This window comes from Aulonocara stuartgranti (assembly GCF_965226115.1).
Source record: "Aulonocara stuartgranti genome assembly, chromosome: 3".
Taxonomy (NCBI): Eukaryota; Metazoa; Chordata; class Actinopteri; order Cichliformes; family Cichlidae; genus Aulonocara; species Aulonocara stuartgranti.
Window position 1 is genome coordinate 16,846,193 of NC_138941.1, and position 20,155 is coordinate 16,866,347.

General features: G+C 43.6%; 2 protein-coding genes across 2 annotated transcripts in view; both read left to right on the forward strand.

The window, feature by feature from the left end:
• The window catches only part of LOC309702580 (protein NLRC3-like), a 92,605-nt gene extending 82,449 nt beyond the window's left edge, over positions 1–10,156 (forward strand). The window contains exons 5-8 of the mRNA XM_082527190.1: positions 5,827–5,903; positions 6,020–7,847; positions 9,357–9,533; positions 9,722–10,156. Of these exons, the coding sequence (XP_082383316.1) occupies positions 5,827–5,903; positions 6,020–7,847; positions 9,357–9,533; positions 9,722–9,758 (2,119 nt within the window). The 3' untranslated portion in view covers positions 9,759–10,156. The remainder of the gene's footprint in view (positions 1–5,826; positions 5,904–6,019; positions 7,848–9,356; positions 9,534–9,721) is intronic.
• Positions 1–20,155, forward strand: part of LOC309702568 (uncharacterized protein) — a 1,257,380-nt gene that overhangs the window by 583,117 nt on the left and 654,108 nt on the right. Inside the window, exon 17 of the mRNA XM_082527161.1 lies at positions 11,278–11,454. Within this exon, the coding sequence (XP_082383287.1) occupies positions 11,278–11,454 (177 nt within the window). The remainder of the gene's footprint in view (positions 1–11,277; positions 11,455–20,155) is intronic.

Genomic DNA, 20,155 nt, shown 5'->3' on the forward strand with positions numbered 1-20,155 from the left:
GGTGTTCCCCGGTCACAGACCCACAAGATTCATCAAAGAGGGATTCCACAAAATTGCAGGTATCAGGATGAACAAAACTTAATTCATGATGTGGTGATACTTGAACTACTACTTAAAGTTTACATTTATTATCACGGTTCCCAGGCGTGATTGGCTGTACAGATGGCACTCACATTCCAATCATTGCTCCTTCAGTAAATGAAGGAGACTATGTGAACAGGAAGTCTTTCCACAGCATTAATGTACAGGTACATAGTTCCCTGTAGCATTTCAAACTAACAAATCATTTCATTATAGTAATGGATGCTAATTTGTGTTCTCTGCACTGTGAAGATCATATGTGATGCTGCCAACATCATCACAAATGTGGAAGCCAACTGCTCAGCCTCTGTGGGTGGTGGTGGTGGAGGACCCCCACCTGTTTTTCGGGCCTCCGCTTTTTTTCTAGTGGCTATAACGGGTCACATTTGAGCATACAGAGTAAGCAAATATGTACTTGTAATGTGCTCAGATAATTTCAATAAGTGCTTACAGAAAGAAAATTAATGTAGCCTCTAACTGCAATTGATTTACATGGGACAAACAGACCAAGCACTATGGCTCATAATACAATTACACCTTACCTGTTTGGACTATATTTTTATATTTCATTTTTACTTGCTGCCAGGAACGTTTGGGGCCTGTTGGGTTGCACCTGCGCTCACATCACATCACAAAATAAAATGTATAAAATAACAAATAAAATAACATATAATAAAATAACGTGTTAAATGGGTGGAAATCCCTAGATCAATGTTTATATTGACACTCACGCATTGACTCTGTCGGCTATGTTTTGCCATGCATGCTCCCTTTCTTTGGCAGCTGAGGCTGTGTTACTTTTTTCTGCAAAATTTGCATGTTATCGGCATATGCTGCCATCAGAATTTCGGCGTCAAGCGCTGTAAAATACATTGACCGCGCCTTCTTTCCCTCCGTCTCCACGGTGACTCGCTTAATCTGTGCTCCACTGTGCTCCACTAATCAGGGCTTTATGTATCCTCGTGCGCAGAGCTGTGGGGCGTACCAGGCTCAGCTGGACATAACCCTGAAACTAATCCAGAACCTGGACCTGAACCCAGCTGTGTTTCCTTAAAGAGCAACGAGTCGAAGGATTTTGGTCTAAACTTTAAAAAAAGACTGTTATGTGACAAAGAGTAAGTACATTATTTTTATGAGATTGTTCATCATGTCTTTAATTTAATATTTCCAGTTTTTCCTTCCTGTCTCATGAAGCTGTTACATTTATTGTTTTTCTTTTAGGATCAATAAGAGGCCAGAATCTCCTGGACCTGAACCCAGCTGTTTTTCCTTAAAGAGCAACAAGTCGAAGGATTTTGATATAAACTTTAAAGGCTGTTCTTCTGCTGCTGAGAGGTAATGTGTGTCTAGATGTTGTTCCTGACTCTGTATTTTTGAATAAATCCTCATGTTTAATATCAGCTCAGCTCTTTTTCACACACATTTCTATGTTGGTATGTGAAGCGGTGTGTGTTGGAGTGTTTCCACAAACACAGCAGTCAGAGTGGAAAGAGTGGATGTTGTAGGAGGTGTTTGTGTAGTGAAGAGGCTGAGTGTCTGTAGGACTCCAGCTGCTCCAGCAGGTGTCTCCTTTGTGCTTTGCTTCAAACACAGTGTAGGGAGGAGCTTCCACTCAGGTGTTTCAGGTGTTGCTGGATGGAGGAGGACAAATAGTTTTTCCCTTCAGTGACACTTCAGCAGCTCAATGTTCTGGGAGATGTTTGTCTTTATGAAGGTTTATGGATTCTTGTTCTTACTTTGGTTAAACTGAGCAATTCATTTTCCATCTAACATCCATTAGTCTTCATTCGCTTTATCCGAGGCCGGGTCGCGGGGACAGCAGCCTAAGCAAAGAGGCCCAGACCTCCTTCTCCCCAGCCACCTCCTCCAGCTTATCTGGGGGAACACCAAGGCATTCCCAGGCCACCCGAGAGATATAATCTCTCCAGCGTGTCCTGGGTCTGCCCCGGGGCCTCCTCCCGGTGGAACATGCCTGGAAGACCTCACCCAGGAGGCGCCCAGGGGGCATCCTTGTCAGATGCCCGAACCACCTCAGCTGGCTCCTTTCGATGTGGAGCAGCAGCGGCTCTACTCTGAGCCCCTCCCGGATGGCCGAACTTCTCACCCTATCTCTAAGGGAGAGGCCAGCCACCCTTCGGAGGAAGCTCATTTCTGCCGCTTGTATCCGCGATCTCGTTCTTTCGGTCACTACCCACAGCTCCTGGCCATAGGTGAGGGTAGGGACGTAGATCGACCGGTAAATTGAGAGCTTCGCTTTTACACTCAGCTCCCTCTTCACCACGACGGACCGGTGCAGCGTCCGCATTACTGCAGCTGCAGCCCCAATCCGTCTGTCGATCTCCGGCTCCCTTCTCCCTTCACTCGCGAACAAGACCCCGAGATACTTGAACTCCTCCACTTGGGGCAGGAACTCGTCCTCGACCCGGAGTGGGCACTCCACCCTTTTCCGGCTGAGAACCATGGCCTCAGATTTGGAGGTGCTGATCCTCATTCCTGCTGCTTCACACTTGGCTGCGAACCGTTCCAGTGCGAGCTGGAGGCCCTCACCCGATGAAGCCAACAGAACCACATCATCCGCAAAAATCAGAGATGAGATTCTGAGGCCACCAAAGCTAAAGCCCTCCGCCACTTGGCTGTGCCTAGAAATCCTGTCCATAAAAATTATGAACAGAACCAGAGACAAAGGGCAGCCCTGGCGGAGCCCATCACCCACCAGGAACGAGTCCGACTTATTGCCGGCAATGCGAACCAAGCTCTTGCAACGGTTGTATAGGGATCGAATGGCCCGTAGCAATGGGCCAGACACCCCATACTCCCGCAACACCTCCCACAGGACACCCCGAGGGACACGGTCGAATGCCTTCTCCAAGTCCAAAAAACACATGTAGACTGGTTGGGCAAACTCCCATGCACCCTAAAGTATCCTCGAGAGGATAAAGAGCTGGTCCAATGTTCCGCGACCAGGACGAAAACTGCATCTAACATTTAAAGTAAATTTCCAGGTGAATAAAAGATCTGCAGCTGCAGCCTCTGTGATGTTTCACAGTCTGAAAGTAACAAATTCAACCAGAGTTCAAACAAAGGCTTAATATACGTGTGTGTTTGATATAATGCCAACAAGTACAAATAGGTGTTCTTACAGGTCTTAATCACAGAGCTCTGATAAGTCTGGTGACTTTCACAGGCAGCAATTTTGCTGCCTTTTATTTTATATTGGCCTTTTTAAAGCCCTTCAAAGTCTCCCACATTCATGCAGAGCTTTTAACACCAAACTCCTTTACAGTCCTTCTCCTCTCACACACGATCACACGACTGATTTGTCTGCAGCAGCTGTGTTACTGCTAGTATTTTATTATGTGTGTAATCTCCTCATATTGTTCCTGTGGTTTAGTTTGACTTCCTTCTGCAAACTCAGCTGCTCTGTTGCTGATACACGTCTCCATGAATATGATTGATCAGATGCTGCCAACACCATGTGTTTCATGTGAGCGCTCAGCTGAAACCCTGGGTTGACTCATCGAGTTAATAACAAGCTTCACGTGACTGTGAATGCTAAAGTGAATCCAGATAAAGGAAAGAGACCCTGCTAATGTTGGACTCACTTTTTAGTGTGGATCCCAGGAGGAAGTTCAACATAGCCATTCTTTGTGCTAGCTCGACCAAACCTGAGACCACAGTGCAGGATAATGATCATCATCTGTCTCTGTCAAGGACATTTAAAATCCACAAATAACAAACATAATTATATTTGATCATTAAAAATGATGATTAAACAAAGTGTCAAACATACTTAAGTAGAAGGACTGATGTTTGTGTTAAAATACCCTCTTAAAGCTTAAATACTGATTCAACATTCTCCAAAAGTTGATTCTGTTCATCTGGACGTAGCGTTTTGTGGGAGAAACGTTTCGTCATCATCCAGGTGATGATGCATAATGACTGAAACCAGCCCACTGAAGGAACAATGGGCTGGGAGGTCAGTCCATTGATCTTAATTATGCAATTCTCATGACCACTGATCAAAGGCCATTGAATGATGGCCATGAGTCCCATTCATAGAGAGCTGGGGAATGGTTGCAATCACAGCATTGTAAGATGGTGACAGTTGTACCCTTAGGCCCCCTCCTCGACTCAAAGATAGTCTTTGCCTTTTCACGTAAATGGCCTCCTTGACTCCGCCCTCCAACGAGCGTTCCTCCCTGTCCAGGATGTTATATCCTCATCATTGAAAGAGTGTCCACTGGCCTGTATGTGTAAATAGACGGCAAAGTCCTGGCTGATGAGGAAGCTCTTCTGTGTTGTAGCCTGATTGTTTGGTTTCTCCGATGTATAAATCCTGACAGTCCTCCTGCACTTAACAGCGTACACTATGTTACTCTGTTTGTGTCGGGGGACCCGATCCTTGGGGTATACAAGTTTTTGGTGCAGTGTGTTTTGTCGTTTAAAAGCCACAGAGACCCAGTGTTTAGAAAAAATGCGACTCAGCTGCTCCGATACTCCTGACACATACGGGATCACTACAGGTTTTCTCTTAGGCAGCGGTTGTCCTTCTCTCCTGGATCGGCTGGAGCTTTCTTTAGGTGCCTTTCCAGCTTTGACAAAAGTCCAGCTGGGATAACCACATTTACGCTACATCCAGATGAACAAAATCAACTTTTGGAGATTTACTTTCCTGGATAATTGAGAATGCATCAAGACGTTCCTCCTAAAGTGTTATTCAGTGTTGTGACAGTCAGCTGCTTCAGCTGCTGCTGGGATGGGCTGTGGCAAAGAGAACAGAGAAAATCCAAATCAGAGTTTTTCTCTGAATTAAAAGCAAGGAAACAACAATATATTCTACATGGTGAAACTGGTGGTTTATGGTGTTTGGGACTGTTTTTCTGTATTTATGCAGATAAAGTGTAAACTCAGATGAATTATACCATCAAATGTTAAAGGAAAATATCAGGATGAGTGTCTGTGAGCTGAGAAGGACGTGAAGCGAGCAGTTTATCCCAGAGCTGAAGCTGCTCTGTGTGCAGAGATGAGCTCAGATTCCTGCTGTGATTGATCAACAGTCACAGAAATGTAGACTTGTAGTTATTACTGCAGTATGGTCACAGCAGATACTGATAAACATGTATTATGAGGATGGATGATCAAGTTTCTCACTCTCTCCTTTAAATCTCAGTTTTTTTCTTCTTCACAGTTTATCTGTTAATTTATTAATGAATAACACTGAAAGAGTTTCTGTTATATTTCCCCTTGAACATCAGCTTATTAGGGCGGCATTAGGAAATAGCCCCCCTCCAAAGAATGAATAAATGAATGATGATAATAATGAAATGATTAAAAAGCAGAGCCCAGAGTGGTAGAATGGTCAAACATGGATCCACGGGTGGTTCAACTGCATTTGGTGACGTGACTAAAGCAAATCTTTCAAATAATCCCACCATCAACGGGATGTTGTCTCCTTTACTACGGTTACTTTACTTGGTCACCGTGTGAATTTCTTTGAAATGAACCAAATTCTTTTATTTGTTGGTTGTTGCATATTTAACCTCTACAGTCAGGAAAGGAGGAGATGAGGCCTCAACAATGTTGGGTTGTAGCTGTGGTTCAGGTTAGAGTGAGTGTCCATGGAATAAATGTAAGTCAGTGAACTGGAAACATGACTGTGTTCAAACTTTGTTTTCCTTTTTATAATGAGTCTAATCAAAGGTGGACAGAAGTATCTCCACTTTGACTTTTCTGTGTCACCATCAGAGCTTCTGCACAGTGTGGAGAAAGATCCAGAAGCAGAGCTGGACGGCAGACAGCCAGTCAGAGCAGCTGTGTACAAAGTAAGACTGAACATCTGTCTGCTGATGGACTCATTTCTGAAAACTGGACTTCTTGTGTTGTTCAGACATTGAAGAGTTTTCTTTCTCTTTAGTCTCATTGTTTTTCTTTCTTTCAGCAGATGTTGGTCTGCAGGAGGTTTTAGATGAACATAAGATCAGTCTGAGGAGGAGATGTGAACGTGTGACTGAAGGAAGTGATGAAACAGGAAGTAGAACCCTCCTCAACAGGATCTACACTGAGCTCTACATCACAGAGGGACAGAGTGAAGAGGTTCATACCCAACATGAGGTGAGGCAGCTGGAGACAGCTTCCAAGATGGACGCCCTCCATGACGCTCCAATCAGGTGCCAGGACATCTTTAAAGCCTTACCTGACCAACAGAGACCCATCAGAGTGGTTCTGACCAACGGCGTGGCTGGTGTTGGAAAAACCTTCTCAGTGCAGAAGTTCACTCTGGACTGGGCAGAGGGCTTGGAGAACCAACATGTCAGTGTGGTGGTTCTGCTTTCATTCAGGGAGCTGAACCTGATCAGAGATGAGCAGTACAGTCTTCTGGAGCTGCTCCATGTTTTCCATCCAACATTACAGAAGGTCACAGCAGAGAAGCTGGCTGTCTCTCAGCTTTTGTTCATCTTTGACGGCCTGGATGAAAGCAGACTTTCATTGGATTTCACCAACAGGAAGCTGCTGTCTGATGTCACACAGAAGTCATCAGTCAGCCAGCTGCTGACAAACCTCATCCAGGGGAATCTGCTTCCCTCGGCTCTCGTCTGGATAACTTCCCGACCTGCAGCAGCCAATCAGATCCCTCCTACATGTGTTGACAGGCTAACAGAAGTACGAGGCTTTACTGATGCCCAGAAGGAGGAGTACTTCAGGAGGAGTGTCAGTGATGAAGAGCTGTCCAGCAGAATCATCTCCCATATGAAGACATCCAGGAGCCTCCATATCATGTGTAGTATCCCAGTCTTCTGCTGGATCACTGCTACAGTTCTGGAGCACATGTTGACTACAGAGCAGAGAGGAGAACTGCCCAAGACCCTGACTGACATGTACTCACACTTCCTGCTGGTTCAGACAAAGAGGAAGAAGAACAAGTACCATGAGGGACGTGAGACGAGTCCACAGGAGCTGACAAAGGCTGACAGGGAAGTTCTTCTGAAGCTGGGGAGGCTGGCGTTTGAACATCTGGAGAAAGGAAACATCATGTTCTACCAAGAAGACCTGGAGCAGTGTGGTCTGGATGTGACAGAGGCCTCGGTGTACTCAGGAGTTTGTACAGAGATCTTCAAAAGAGAGTGTGTGATCTTCCAGAAACCAGTCTACTGCTTTGTTCATCTGAGCATTCAGGAGTTTCTGGCTGCTGTCTACATGTTCCACTGTCACACCAACAGGAAGACAGAGGTGCTGGAGAACTTCCTTAAACCAAAATCTTTGACCAAGATGTTTTCCAATTTTTTTGATAACACAGATCTCCAATCACTTGATGTATTTCTGAGGAGAGCCGTGGAGAAATCCCTCCAGAGTAAAAATGGCCACCTGGACCTGTTTGTTCGCTTCCTTCATGGCCTCTGTCTGGAGTCCAACCAGAGACTCTTAGTAGGTCTGCTGGGTCAGACAGAGATCAGTCCAAGAACCATCCAGAGAGTCATCAACAACCTGAAGAAGATGAACAGTGATGAAATCTCTCCTGACAGAAGCATCAACATCTTCCACTGTCTGATGGAGATGAACGACCTCTCAGTACATCAGGAGATCCAAGAGTTCCTGAAGTCAGAGAACAGATCAAAGAAGAGACTCTCTGAGATCCAGTGCTCAGCTCTGGCCTTCATGCTGCAGATGTCAGAGAAGGTTCTGAATGAGTTGGACCTGCTGAAGTACAAAACATCAGAGCGGGGACGACTGAGACTGATTCCAGCTGTGAGGAACTGCAGAAAGGCTGGGTGAGTCCAGATGTGATCATTAACATCATTGATCAGTGTAGGTTGGTAGTTTAATGGTGAAAATAAAATCAGATTGTAACCACAAAGTGTTTGTGTCCGTACGCTGCTACCTTCCACACCATTTCTTTATTGTACAGACTCAGCAGCAGCTCCATGGATCCCAAATCCAAGAGTGGAGAACAGATTTGAAGTGTGTCACATCCATGCAGTCACAGCTGTTTCCACCATGTTTCCACTGATATTAATCCTGTTCAATGACACGTTTCATATCAGTGAATATGTTCTTTAGGACGTCCACTGACATGTTTAAGTGTCCTGCTGGAAATCACTCAAATCATCCATGAAATCCATGAAAAATCCTTTTAGTGTTTCTAACTTCAGCCTCTGTCCTCTCTCTCTCTCCATCCTCCTCACTGCTTCTTTCACTGATAATCACACAAACATCGTATTCAGCTACAAAATAACACAATAATATCATCTGATGATCATTATTATAAGAGCAGGATCCATATTTGATATCAGAGTAACACACTGCTTGGTTATGTGCAGTCATCATCAGTGACTGTGGGTCAAACAGAAGCTGTCTGATTGGTTGCTGACCTTGGTCACCTGTCCACTCTCACCTGTTTGTGTTTGCTCTCTCTTTGCTGTCTCCATCCTCTCTCTCCTTTCTCTCCCTCTCTGTCTTTGTACGTCACTCAGGTCCAATGGAAACAGTGACATTTACAAACCAATCAAAGACAAACTGATCCATGTCAGGTTATAACAATATTCAAAGTGAATACAGGCTGCTGCTGGACACAGACAGGTAACATCATTTTGACTTGCTGTCACCTGGATCTGGACTCATAAACACTGAAGCCCTGAACAGGAATACAAATCATTTTCTGCCAACTAGCGACACACCAGCAGATAATGGCTCAGAAAGCTCAAATGAGCCAATCATTTCTGTGTTTAGTTCCCCTGAAATCAGATCTGATATCAGCAGCTCTGAGTTCATTCATCATTATTGTCCAGTGATGAGATTTCTGCTCCGTTTGGTAACAGTCAGCAGGTTTTTCCTGCGTGTGGACGTGAACAGTCGTACCTGACAGCAGGTAGCAAACAGAGATCATCTTTCCAGCTGGAACTCTTCACTGAGCTGAACTCATTCAAAATGTTCTGGAGTCAAAACAGGAAACAGTCCAAATGTGTGTCTTCACTCTGACTCTGGATCAGATCTCAGTGACAGGCTGTGGACTTTATGGAAGCCTAAATGTGACACCATCTTCCTCCTTCATCTGCAGATTAAAGCCAAACAAAGATTCTCATTAAAAGTCTGCAGGTCTGAGAGAGACTCAATCGTTGTGTCATGTCAAACACAGTAAGAGGAGCTGAAGCACAGATGTGAAGAGCAGATTCATCAGATTATGACCTCACTCTGTTTTGTCTTCATATACATTCAGTCTGTGTTTATAATGCAGATTTTCTGCTTTTATAATAACACTTTTATATTTTCTATCATCACAGACTGACTGAGTGTCGACTCTCAGAGTCTCACTGTGAAGTTGTGGCCTCAGCTCTGAAGTCCAACCCCTCCCATCTGACAGAGCTGGACATGAGTAGAAACTACAACCTGCAGGATTCAGGTGTGAAGCTTCTGTGTGCTGGACTGGAGAGTCCAAACTGTCGACTGGAGACTCTGAGGTGAGTTCACTGACTGCGGCTGTTGTTGTTTTTCTATATTTCAGGTCTTTGATTGATGTTTGAAACTTTCCTTGGTTCCTAAATGTTCAGGATGTGTCTGAAGACAAATGTGAAGAAGTTTGAGTGCTTTCAGAAATGTTGTCTTTCCAAATGACTGAGCAGCAGTTTTTCCTTTTGGCTCCAAACAGAAGTGACAGACTTGAGCAGGGTTCATTTAAAGGCTGACAGAAGTGGAGTGGTGACGGGGAGATGTTTGACAGGACAGTGTTTCAGCCTCCACAGGTTCATGTTGTGCTCCATCAGTCAGTGAAGATGAAGTCAGTGCTGATGAGGCTGTAGAGTGTGTGAGGGATGTGAATGAGGATGATGAAGATCTGATGATAGCAGATAAAAACAGGCTGCAGAGACTTTGAGCCATACAGGGCACACAGTGTGTGTACAGAACAGCTGAAATCATTATGGAGGCCTCACTGGGATATGGAAGCATCACAGTACAGCTTCAGTGAAGCATTAAAGTCTCTGATATGAGATGAGAAATGAAGCAGCCAGAGCTTTTTCATGAGTGGAAATCCACTGTGACTGTGAGCTGCTGCTACAGCCTCCAGATTAGCCAGCAGCTCATCCTGCTCAACATTTTCTCACCAACTTTAATGGAAGTGTGATGTTTTCAGCTGGAGTGATGGTCAGGGTGGCCTCCCTCTCCTCTTCTTCTCCTCTTCCTCTTTCATTTGTAAAGCCACTTCTGCTGCTTTCATTCATTTGGAAGTCCTGTAGCTGAGTTTGGGAGAGACTAACAGCCTCGGCAGCAGAGGGGAGAAAGGCTGTAACACCACCACTTTACTCTGTTCTACCTGTCACATCATTTTATCAGGAAACAAATATGCTCATGTTTTTACTATGTTTGTCTTGAAGATGTAAGAAGATCACATGGTGCTTTTTATTATTGTGTTGGTTTGTTTCCTGTCTCTTGGATGGAGCCCAGCTGTGCGTGGCCCCTGGGCCTGTGGTCAGAGTGTGTGCTGGATAATCCGGCCCAGGATGAGGCCAAACTGACATGGGATGAAATGTCTGTCACATAATTGAGCTTAGTGTAGTTTCATTTCTGCACAATTTCAAAACAACCAAAACTTTGTTCTGTCTTTTCTATGTTATACTGTAGACTTTCTTTGATACTGTGTCCAAAAGGAGCAGCTTTTACTTTGAAGCGGAGCCGTCTCTGTTTCCTCTTCAGTTTGGATGATGGAAGCAAATGAGTGTGTGATGTTCTTTCAGTGTTGCACTTTGTAGACGCTCCCTGAGCACTGGTCTCACAGCCAGCTGCACATAGAGACCAGTGTTGTTAGTCCAGGTCAGAAGATGACTTGTTGGAGTGAAAATGAGCTTGTAGTTTGTCTGCTTTAATAATGTGACTGGAAAAAGGTGTTGGACTTCAAATATGTCCATTTCTTTCACACTTCACCTTTAAAAGTGAAGCCTTGTGGTTCCTGGAAGGAAAAACACGACTTTTTCAAGTCTTTGTCCTGTTTTTATGATAAATGTACGACTTCAATGTGAAACATTCAGAGTTTTTTCTCTTGTTGTGTTGGTTTGAAGCTGCTTCCTGTTGGCTTCAGCTGTTTGGAGTTTCCATTTTCTAAACTTCTACATTCTGAACCTTCTTCAGCTCTGAACAGATGATGAAACACTGAATGATTTCAAGCTCACACTTTGTCTAATAAACTTACATCTTTCATTCTTTATACAGATTGAGGGGCTGTGGTTTGTCAGAGATCAGCTGTGATTATCTGGCAGCAGCACTGAAGTCCAACCCCTCCCATCTGAGAGAGCTGGACCTGAGCTGCAACAACAAGCTGCAGGATTCAGGAGTGAAGCATCTGTGTGGTTTCCTGGAGAGTCCAGGATGTGGACTTGAAACTCTGAGGTCAGTCAGTATGTTTTAGTTGTGCTGAGATGAATATGATGTGAAAGTTGTGCTGACACTAAACTGCAGACATCAGGCTGATATTATACTGATCCACACTGAGGATCTTCATGGTAAAGTCTGTTTTCTTCTTCTCTGGTTTAGTCTATTGACTGCAGCAGAACAATGTTCACATTTCAAACCTTCAAAGAGGAAGAAAAATCCTCCACTGGATAATTCACTGTGAAACTCTCCAACTCTTCATTCCACCTTAAAGTCTGTCTGACACTGAAATCCAAAGAAAAATGTCCTTTTGCTTTACAGACAGCAGTCCAACACAAACATACACACATCATTCAAAACACAGTCCAACATCCACTGCCAGCATGAATGATGGGAAAGAGAAGGAGGAACACTCTGACATTCAGGGTTAGAATGAGTTTCATAAAGCAGACTGTGAAGATCAAAGCTGCATTAGAAAGCTTACATGAATGAATGAGTGGACAGAAGTGGACAGAGATCATCTGAAGCACTTCAAAGGCTTTAAATCAGCACATTTCTCTTTATTCTTTATCAACTCTGTTAGTTTCTCTCGGTTTTCTGTGGAATGAAGCTAACAGCAGGCTAATAAGATGCTGACCAATAGGTTTCTATTAAAGGTTGTAATTTGTATATGAAAAAGTGCTTTGGCTCAGCAGGGATCAGCTTACAGGTAGAATACAGCTGCTGGATGGGATTAGCATGTCATAGCTATCTACCAAACTGCTAACTGGGGGATTTCAGGCCATCTATGGATCATTTTTGCTAACTGTTTATTCATCTTGGAAGTGCGAGGCTTGTAGGCTTGTGAAATGGGACGGTCTAGCCTCCGTGGCGCTGCCCAGGTTGTATAGCAACCATGATACTAACAGCTGGAAACGTTTCATACAGCTTTGTTTGACAGAAATGAAGGAGAACATATTTTGTACATTTGTTTCTACATGAGCTTTGTGTGATTTAATAAGTATCTGAGGCTGAGACGACAGGACTGTAAAACATGATTGTTGGGCTTCATTTCTGTGCTGAACAGTCATTTTAAGATTAGCTAGTAAATAACAATTATTTAATGTTGTTCATGAGACTAAAGTCATCTCACTTTGGTAATGTAAATATAATATGGCCAATATTATAGTTATATTAATCATTATTAGTTATTACAGCAGTGAGTTTTAACTCCGTGTCAAATACTGAGCTTCAGTAAAGATTCAAGTTGCATTTATTTATATTTCCTATCACCTTAAATCTTCACTCAAAGACAAGTATCTTTGACAGTGTATCTATAGATGTATTATATATGAGAAAAATTTTGTTCTTTTAATATGTTGGCATTACTAAATTTGGCTCATTGCTTACATATATGTGTAAAAAGAAAATGTACGAGCTGTGATAACTGTGTCTGATAGAATGAAGAGTAGACTGATATATTAAATATTCCTTTATTGGGTGAGAAAATCAGACCATGTCATAACTGCTTTAAGTCATACAGAATAGATATCAGAGCCTTAAGCTGACTTCTGCTAAATGGGTCAAACTGGGCAGAAAGTATACAAACACATAACATCCTTATAGAATATGATTTAACACTATAGATCAACTTAGCTCAGAATGTGTAAACCATATAATGCTGTACTCGCCCTGAGTCTCTTAGTTTCACCAGCTAGACAGCGAGATAACGATGCTCCAATAACCAGACTTATTTCCTTTTTGCGCTGATTTATTGAAGAATGGCCTCTGACCATTGCCTTCTCTTTGACCATCGTAAAACTGAAAGTACAAAATACTGTATTACCTAACTAACATTGTAAACTAGCATGTTACACTCTTACTGCAAGCTAACAAGATAAAACTTTCAAATGTACAAATTATCGTACCATTTTTACACAAAACAAAAGATAATAATTATTTTATTGAGACTCATACTTACAGACATATCTTGTCCAAGGCAACAACATTTTAAGGTCTGTATCAGCTTAGAACGATAACATTACGGTATCACTTTCCGCCATCTTTTATTTCTTCTTCACGTTCTCATTTTTTCCCTTCCCAAAGTAACCAAACCCATATTACAAAGCAGCCACTAGAGGGAGCTGTACGGCAGTTTACATCTATAATATCCAACTTAAGTTATAAAAGGCAGAACACATAAAAACAATTACAACAATATGATGCAACAAACACAGCAGTGCTACTGATCCAAAATACTCAAAGCTTCAAAGAACTGAAACAAACATTTATTTTTAGCTCCATTCTGCTGCTGATACATACTTTAGGTTTCTGAATGTTAAACTTGTTGCTGCCTTTCATAGTGTGTAACTTGAAGGCCCTGAGTACTTTCTCCCACACTGAAAACACTGGAATGATAAAATTATTTGAACATTACCTAATAAGACTGATTCAGGACAGACAATTAGTTATTTTAAACTTTTCTATCAGTCTTTGAAAAAACAGGGAACATTCTGCCTATTCTCTCCATCTGTCAGCTGCTGCTGGCTCTTCCTCCTCCTCTTCCTTACACACTGCTGAGTTTGTCCTGGTGGATCATCAGGGCTGCAAAGCCTCACAGATGATGTGCAGCAGTGGGTCCCTCAGTCTGTCCTCACTCTGGACACTTGCAGTCGTCACACATGGAAATCAAATGTGTGATAAGCTGCAGGATTCAAACACAAGTGTAACTTATAAACACATGTTCATACTTTTATTACACAATCAGAGAGAAAGAAACAGACAGAGAGTGCAGGACAGAAAGACAGGTGACAGTCTCAGGTGTACACACTGCTACACAACAGCACCAGAGAAGCAGGATTTAGTGTTTGTGTTATTACGAGTGCTAAACAAGAAGAGTTCCCAGATGGTACAGTGGACACATGTGTGACTGCTGTGATTAAAGCATCTTTCTTTCAGCTTAACGAGTGAACCGTCAGCTCGTTCAAACACACGTTAAAGTCCGTTTGGCTCGACACCACCGAACAGAGGCAGCAATATAACATAGCTAACATTAACAGTGCAGTGAATCCTGCTTGTGCTGTGATATTCAGGACTGCAAACCGAGCAGCATCACTGACTTTCAGCCTGTTGTGTTTGTGGATATATGACTGACTTTAATTATCCACAAAATCATCAGATTCTCTGTAAGATTAAGGTCGACTATCAAACGGTGCATAAAGTAAAGGCTTTAAAACAAAGTAAACGCTGAAAGTACAAACTTCGCTAATGTCACATAACTTGGCCGGCATGTGGCCAACAGTAATATTTTAATGTTCTTCATTATTAAACATTTGCACATAAATATGTGCAAGTGTTTTCCTTTTTGCAGCATTTTTCTTTTTGCAAGTGTTTTCTGAAGTTGCAGTCCTATTGGCCTCTCAGGGGCACCGTAAATATATTATCATGCTGTTTACAACTACATGAATGTGATTTATTACTATTACTGAAGGTCCGCGGTTCGTAGCCAAAAATTAGCTTTACTTTGTTGTCTGGGTCAAGTTTGCTAGCGAGAGAAAGAGAAAGGCTGCTCCAACGGAACTTATTGTTTCAGAGGAAAACACAAACACAGCGTACAGTCAAGTCTTAATAGCTTACTTACAACTGGGCTTATCAGGCACTCTTTTTGGCTGCAGTGGTTATTATTATGTTAACATGCTTCCAGCTCCCGTTTCTGCTCGATGACAACTCATACTTTTCCTTTTTCTCCCTCCTCACGCTCACAGACACATAACGGGTATGGCAGTCCATTCTCCCTGCAGCACGGACTACACTGTCCATGAGGCTACATTCTTTAGGGCTATGCCTGTAGCATTCTGCCTATTAGCTTAGCACAACAACAACAACAAAAAGGCGCTCTCTCACCCAGGAAACATACAGTTGCAGAGAGAGCGACACCCTGTAACCATGGCAACCATAACGCTGCCGCCTGGAACGACAGAATGTAGCTGTCAAACAAAACCTAAACAGTCCTGACCCACGACAATATGAATCAGGAACCATGTAATCCATGTAATCCATTTATTTCAACAAAGTAACTGTATTCTAAATACCACCTTTTTAAACAGTAACTGTAACGGAATACAGTTACTCATATTTTTTATTTTAAATACGTAACGGCGGTACACGTATTCCGTTACTCCCCAACACTGGGTGTTACCTCCTTTTTGCACAGTATCACCTTAAAGCAGCGGTCCCCAACCTTTTTTGCGCCACGGACCGGTTTATGCCGGACAATATTTTCATGGACCGGCCTTTAAGGTGTCACGGATAAATACAACAAAATAAAACTAGTACCGGTACCGAAAAAAAGAAATTTATTCATATAACACGTGAAAAGACCAAGGAAAACCGAGTAAACGATAAAAACGATAACAAAATAACGCTGAAAACCGATAAAAACCCTGAAAACGATACATTTCACACCTGAGCCTCAACTCTCGTGGCCCAGTACCAAACGACTCACGGACCGGTACCGGTCCGAGGCCCGGGGATTGGGGACTGCTGCCTTAAAGCACTTGTTGCAGGCTGCTGAGTTTGCATCTTTTGCTGAGAAGTACAGCCAGACTTTTGACCGCTTCGCCTTGGACATTTTTAATCTGTAGCTCTGCTCTAACAAACGTAGTTACCTGGGTCTGCCTACTGTCCTTGGAAAGGTAAAATGATTGGCTAGAATCCAAAGTGTATGACATGTCAGGATAAAAAAGGACCGAAATAAAGCACCGACATGTGTGCTGCTTTTCGGTCTGGTTACTACCGTTTATGTCAGAATTGGTGCCATAATGGCACCAGATACTGGTACCCATCCCATCATTTCCCTCCCACAGCATCAGGACCAGGGCTTTTTCTCTCTTTGGTCCCACTAAGAGATTTCCACACAAACACCTCATCAGTGGGACTCTCAGAGCTACCAGCCCTTTGCTACAATCACAAAGCTCTTCATTGAAATCAATGATATCAAAGCTGGAATCAAATGAGTCCAAGTCTTCTGCTGATTCAGCATCACATTCATCTTTGCTCCTTGTTCTGCATCCCCACCATGGACTTCATTCCTTTCCAAGCCAGCCTTGAGTGTCCTTTATTCAGCTCATCCTCTGCTTTACTTTTACACCTGATTTTAGCTGCTTTATCTCTCTTTCAACAAGTTTCTGTGCCTCAATCTTTTTCTTCTCTCCCTCATAACAAGACAGCTTCTTCTGCCTGAGAACATGTTGGAGTGATTTACTAATCCAGGGCTGCTTATTGGGGAAAATACTTCCTGTTTCCAAAGTAATCCCCATTTTTCCCAGAAAGAAATGTAAGTAGAAATCGATGATCTAAGTGAGAACATGAGCCTTTAAAAAGTCCCAGTGGGTGCAGTCAAAGCAGACCCTCAGTCCCAGTATATAGTCTTTGGTCCAGACTGGAACAACTGTGTGCCCAGTTTGAGCTCTCTTCAGTGCTGTGACCTGACAGACCCAGAGGGGCCATCACATCACATTTAGAAGCTCCCCTAATGGAGCCACAACACATGTCCAATACTTAGTCTGTCTTGTTGGACCAACTGGAAGAAATTATTCAAGGACTTAGTCACAGAACAGAGATTCAAATCTCCAAAATCCAACTGGCTGCATCAGGACATATAGCCTGAAACTCTGCACAGTTTCCTGTTTGAAGCTGCTTCCTGTTGGCTTCAGCTGTTTGGAGTTTCCATTTTCTAAACTTCTACATTCTGAACCTTCTTCAGCTCTGAACAGATGATGAAACACTGAATGATTTCAAGCTCACACTTTGTCTAATAAACTTACATCTTTCATTCTTTATACAGATTGAGGTGGTGTGGTTTGTCAGAGATCAGCTGTGATTATCTGGCAGCAGCACTGAAGTCCAACCCCTCCCTTCTGAGAGAGCTGGTCCTGTCAGGAAACAACCTGAAGGATCCAGATGTGAAGCAGCTGTATGATCTTCAGCAGAGTCCAGACTACAGACTGGAGTCTTTGTGGTCAGTAGAGTGATGGAGTGAGTGGGTGGTGCTGTCAGCAGTATTGTACTAAACACAGTCAGTATGAAACAAAGATCCAGTGTTTCCTGTAAAGCTGCAGCTTCTCAGTGAAGCTGTGAGAGGAGAATGGTGACAGGCTTCAGGATTGGACACAAACACTTCCTGTTTCTGACCTTTATGGTCACCATAGTAACAGCTGACACGCTCTGATCAAACGCTGTCAACAGCCAATCAGCTCTCTGAACAAAGCAGCACGCAGACCAATGACTGCATTCATTTCCAAGTTTAAAGCAGTGAAGAACACAGTCTGTAGGTGAGGAAGAATTTAGTGAGAGCAGATGTTTGGATGGAATTCCTCCAGTTAACAGCTGGAACCGTCCATCTGGATTGTTGGGCTTGTTGTTGGGGTTCCTACAGAGCTCAGAGTGGACACACCAAGGTTCTTCTAATGAATGAAAGTCCAAACTCAAACTAGGAGGGAAAAACATTTTCATCAACTTCAATAAAAATCCAAAGATTAGAAAAAGTGAAGCAACAATGAGTCCTAGTACAGTCCCAGCACTGAAGTCCCTGCTGCTCTTTATACTGGATGTGCTGCATCACTGACTGACAGCTGATGAAGAGTCTCTGGAAACACTCGTTTATCTCCTCTGCTCTTCCTTCTTCTCTCTGCAGGTGGAGCTGGTGATGGTAAACAGGACGGTGTGTGTGCTGAGAGAGGAGGAGCTGTGTCCTGATGATCCAGAGAGGTTGAAGCAGCAGCAGCTTGTGTGTAGAGACGCTCTGACTGGGCCATGTTACTGGGAGGTGGAGAGGAGAGCTTCATCCAGCAGTGACTGACAGAGGAATGAGAAGAAGTGCAGATGACTGTCAGTGCTGCAGAGTGAACTGCTCTGAGAACAGCTCCACTGTCAGACACAATGTAGAGTCCAGCATCATCCCTGTGTGTCCCTCTGGATCTGACAGAGGATCATCAGTGTATCTGGACTGCTCTGCTGCTGCTCTGTCCTTCTACAGTCTCTGCACAGTCTCTGTCTGACTCTGGCTTCAGACCCTCCTGGATCAAACTCACCTGGAAAGACTTTCAAACATCACTCAATAGATTTGAATACAGAATATATTTGATATATACTGTAGATGTACTGTAGAGTTGCAGTTTGTCACTTGTAAATACAGTCTGTGAGCAGCTGTGAGCTGAAAGATCTTTCTAGAAACACGAAATGTTTTCACTCTTCTGTTGCTTTTTCATATATTTCCACAACATTAATATTGATCCCACCTGTCTCACCTGTTTCATGCTTTTATACATAATAACAGGACACGTGTGATCTGAGCGCTGCTGTGGTTGCTGTGCTGCACGTCTTCATTTAGATAACAGAGACATCTAGTGGTTCAGAGGGAGAACTTTTAGCATGGAAAACTTTTTTATTTTTATCTCGGGGTCTTGTTCGCGAGTGAAGGGAGAAGGGAGCCGGAGATCGACAGACGGATTGGGGCTGCAGCTGCAGTAATGCGGACGCTGCACCGGTCCGTCGTGGTGAAGAGGGAGCTGAGTGTAAAAGCGAAGCTCTCAATTTACCGGTCGATCTACGTCCCTACCCTCACCTATGGTCACGAGCTGTGGGTAGTGACCGAAAGAACGAGATCGCGGATACAAGCGGCAGAAATGAGCTTCCTCCGAAGGGTGGCTGGCCTCTCCCTTAGAGATAGGGTGGGAAGTTCGGCCATCCGGGAGGGGCTCAGAGTAGAGCAGCTGCTGCTCCACATCGAAAGGAGCCAGCTGAGGTGGTTCGGGCATCTGACAAGGGCGCCTCCTGGGTGGGATGTTCCAGGCATGTCCCACCGGGAGGAGACCCCGGGGCAGACCCAGGACACGCTGGAGAGATTATATCTCTCGGGTGGCCTGGGAACGCCTTGGTGTTCCCCCGGATAAGCTGGAGGAGGTGGCTGGGGAGAGGGAGGTCTGGGCCTCTTTGCTTAGGCTGCTGCCCCCGCGACCCGGCCTCGGATAAAGCGGATGAAGATGGATGGATGGATGGATGGATGGGACTGACAAACAGTTTCAAGCTGGTTTGGTTGACATGCGTGAATATTCTGCGGATAATGATAATGTTAGGTACTTATTGACATGCATAGATGTGTTTTCTAAGTATGCATGGGTTAGGTGCCTTGAAACCAAGACAGGACAGGCTGTTGCTGAGGCTTTTGGTGATATTCTGAGAGAGGGCCGTGTGCCTGAAAAACTCCAAACAGATTTAGGGAAGGAATTTTATAATAAACATTTTAAAAAACTAACGGAGCAGCATAACATCACACATTTTTCAACCTTTAGTGAAATGAAATCATGTGTGGTAGAGCGTTTTAACCGCACCTTAAAGGGGAAAATGTGGAAATACTTAACATCAGTTAACTCGCCAAGATATGTTAATGTGATCCAAGATCTTGTACAGTCCTATAACATGTCTTATCACAGCTCTATCAAAATGACCCCCACCGAGGTGTGCAAAGATAATGAGAAAGCAGTCTTTAACACCCTGTACAAAATGAAACCCCAAAAACCGGTGACTTTTAAATTTAATGTGGGCGATACAGAGAGAATATCTAAACTACGAGGCATATTCTGAAAGGGTTACCATCAGACCTACACAGACGAGTACTTTACCATAAAGGAGCGTTTAGGAAGAGACCCTCCCGTATACAAACTGGAGGATCTCACAGGAG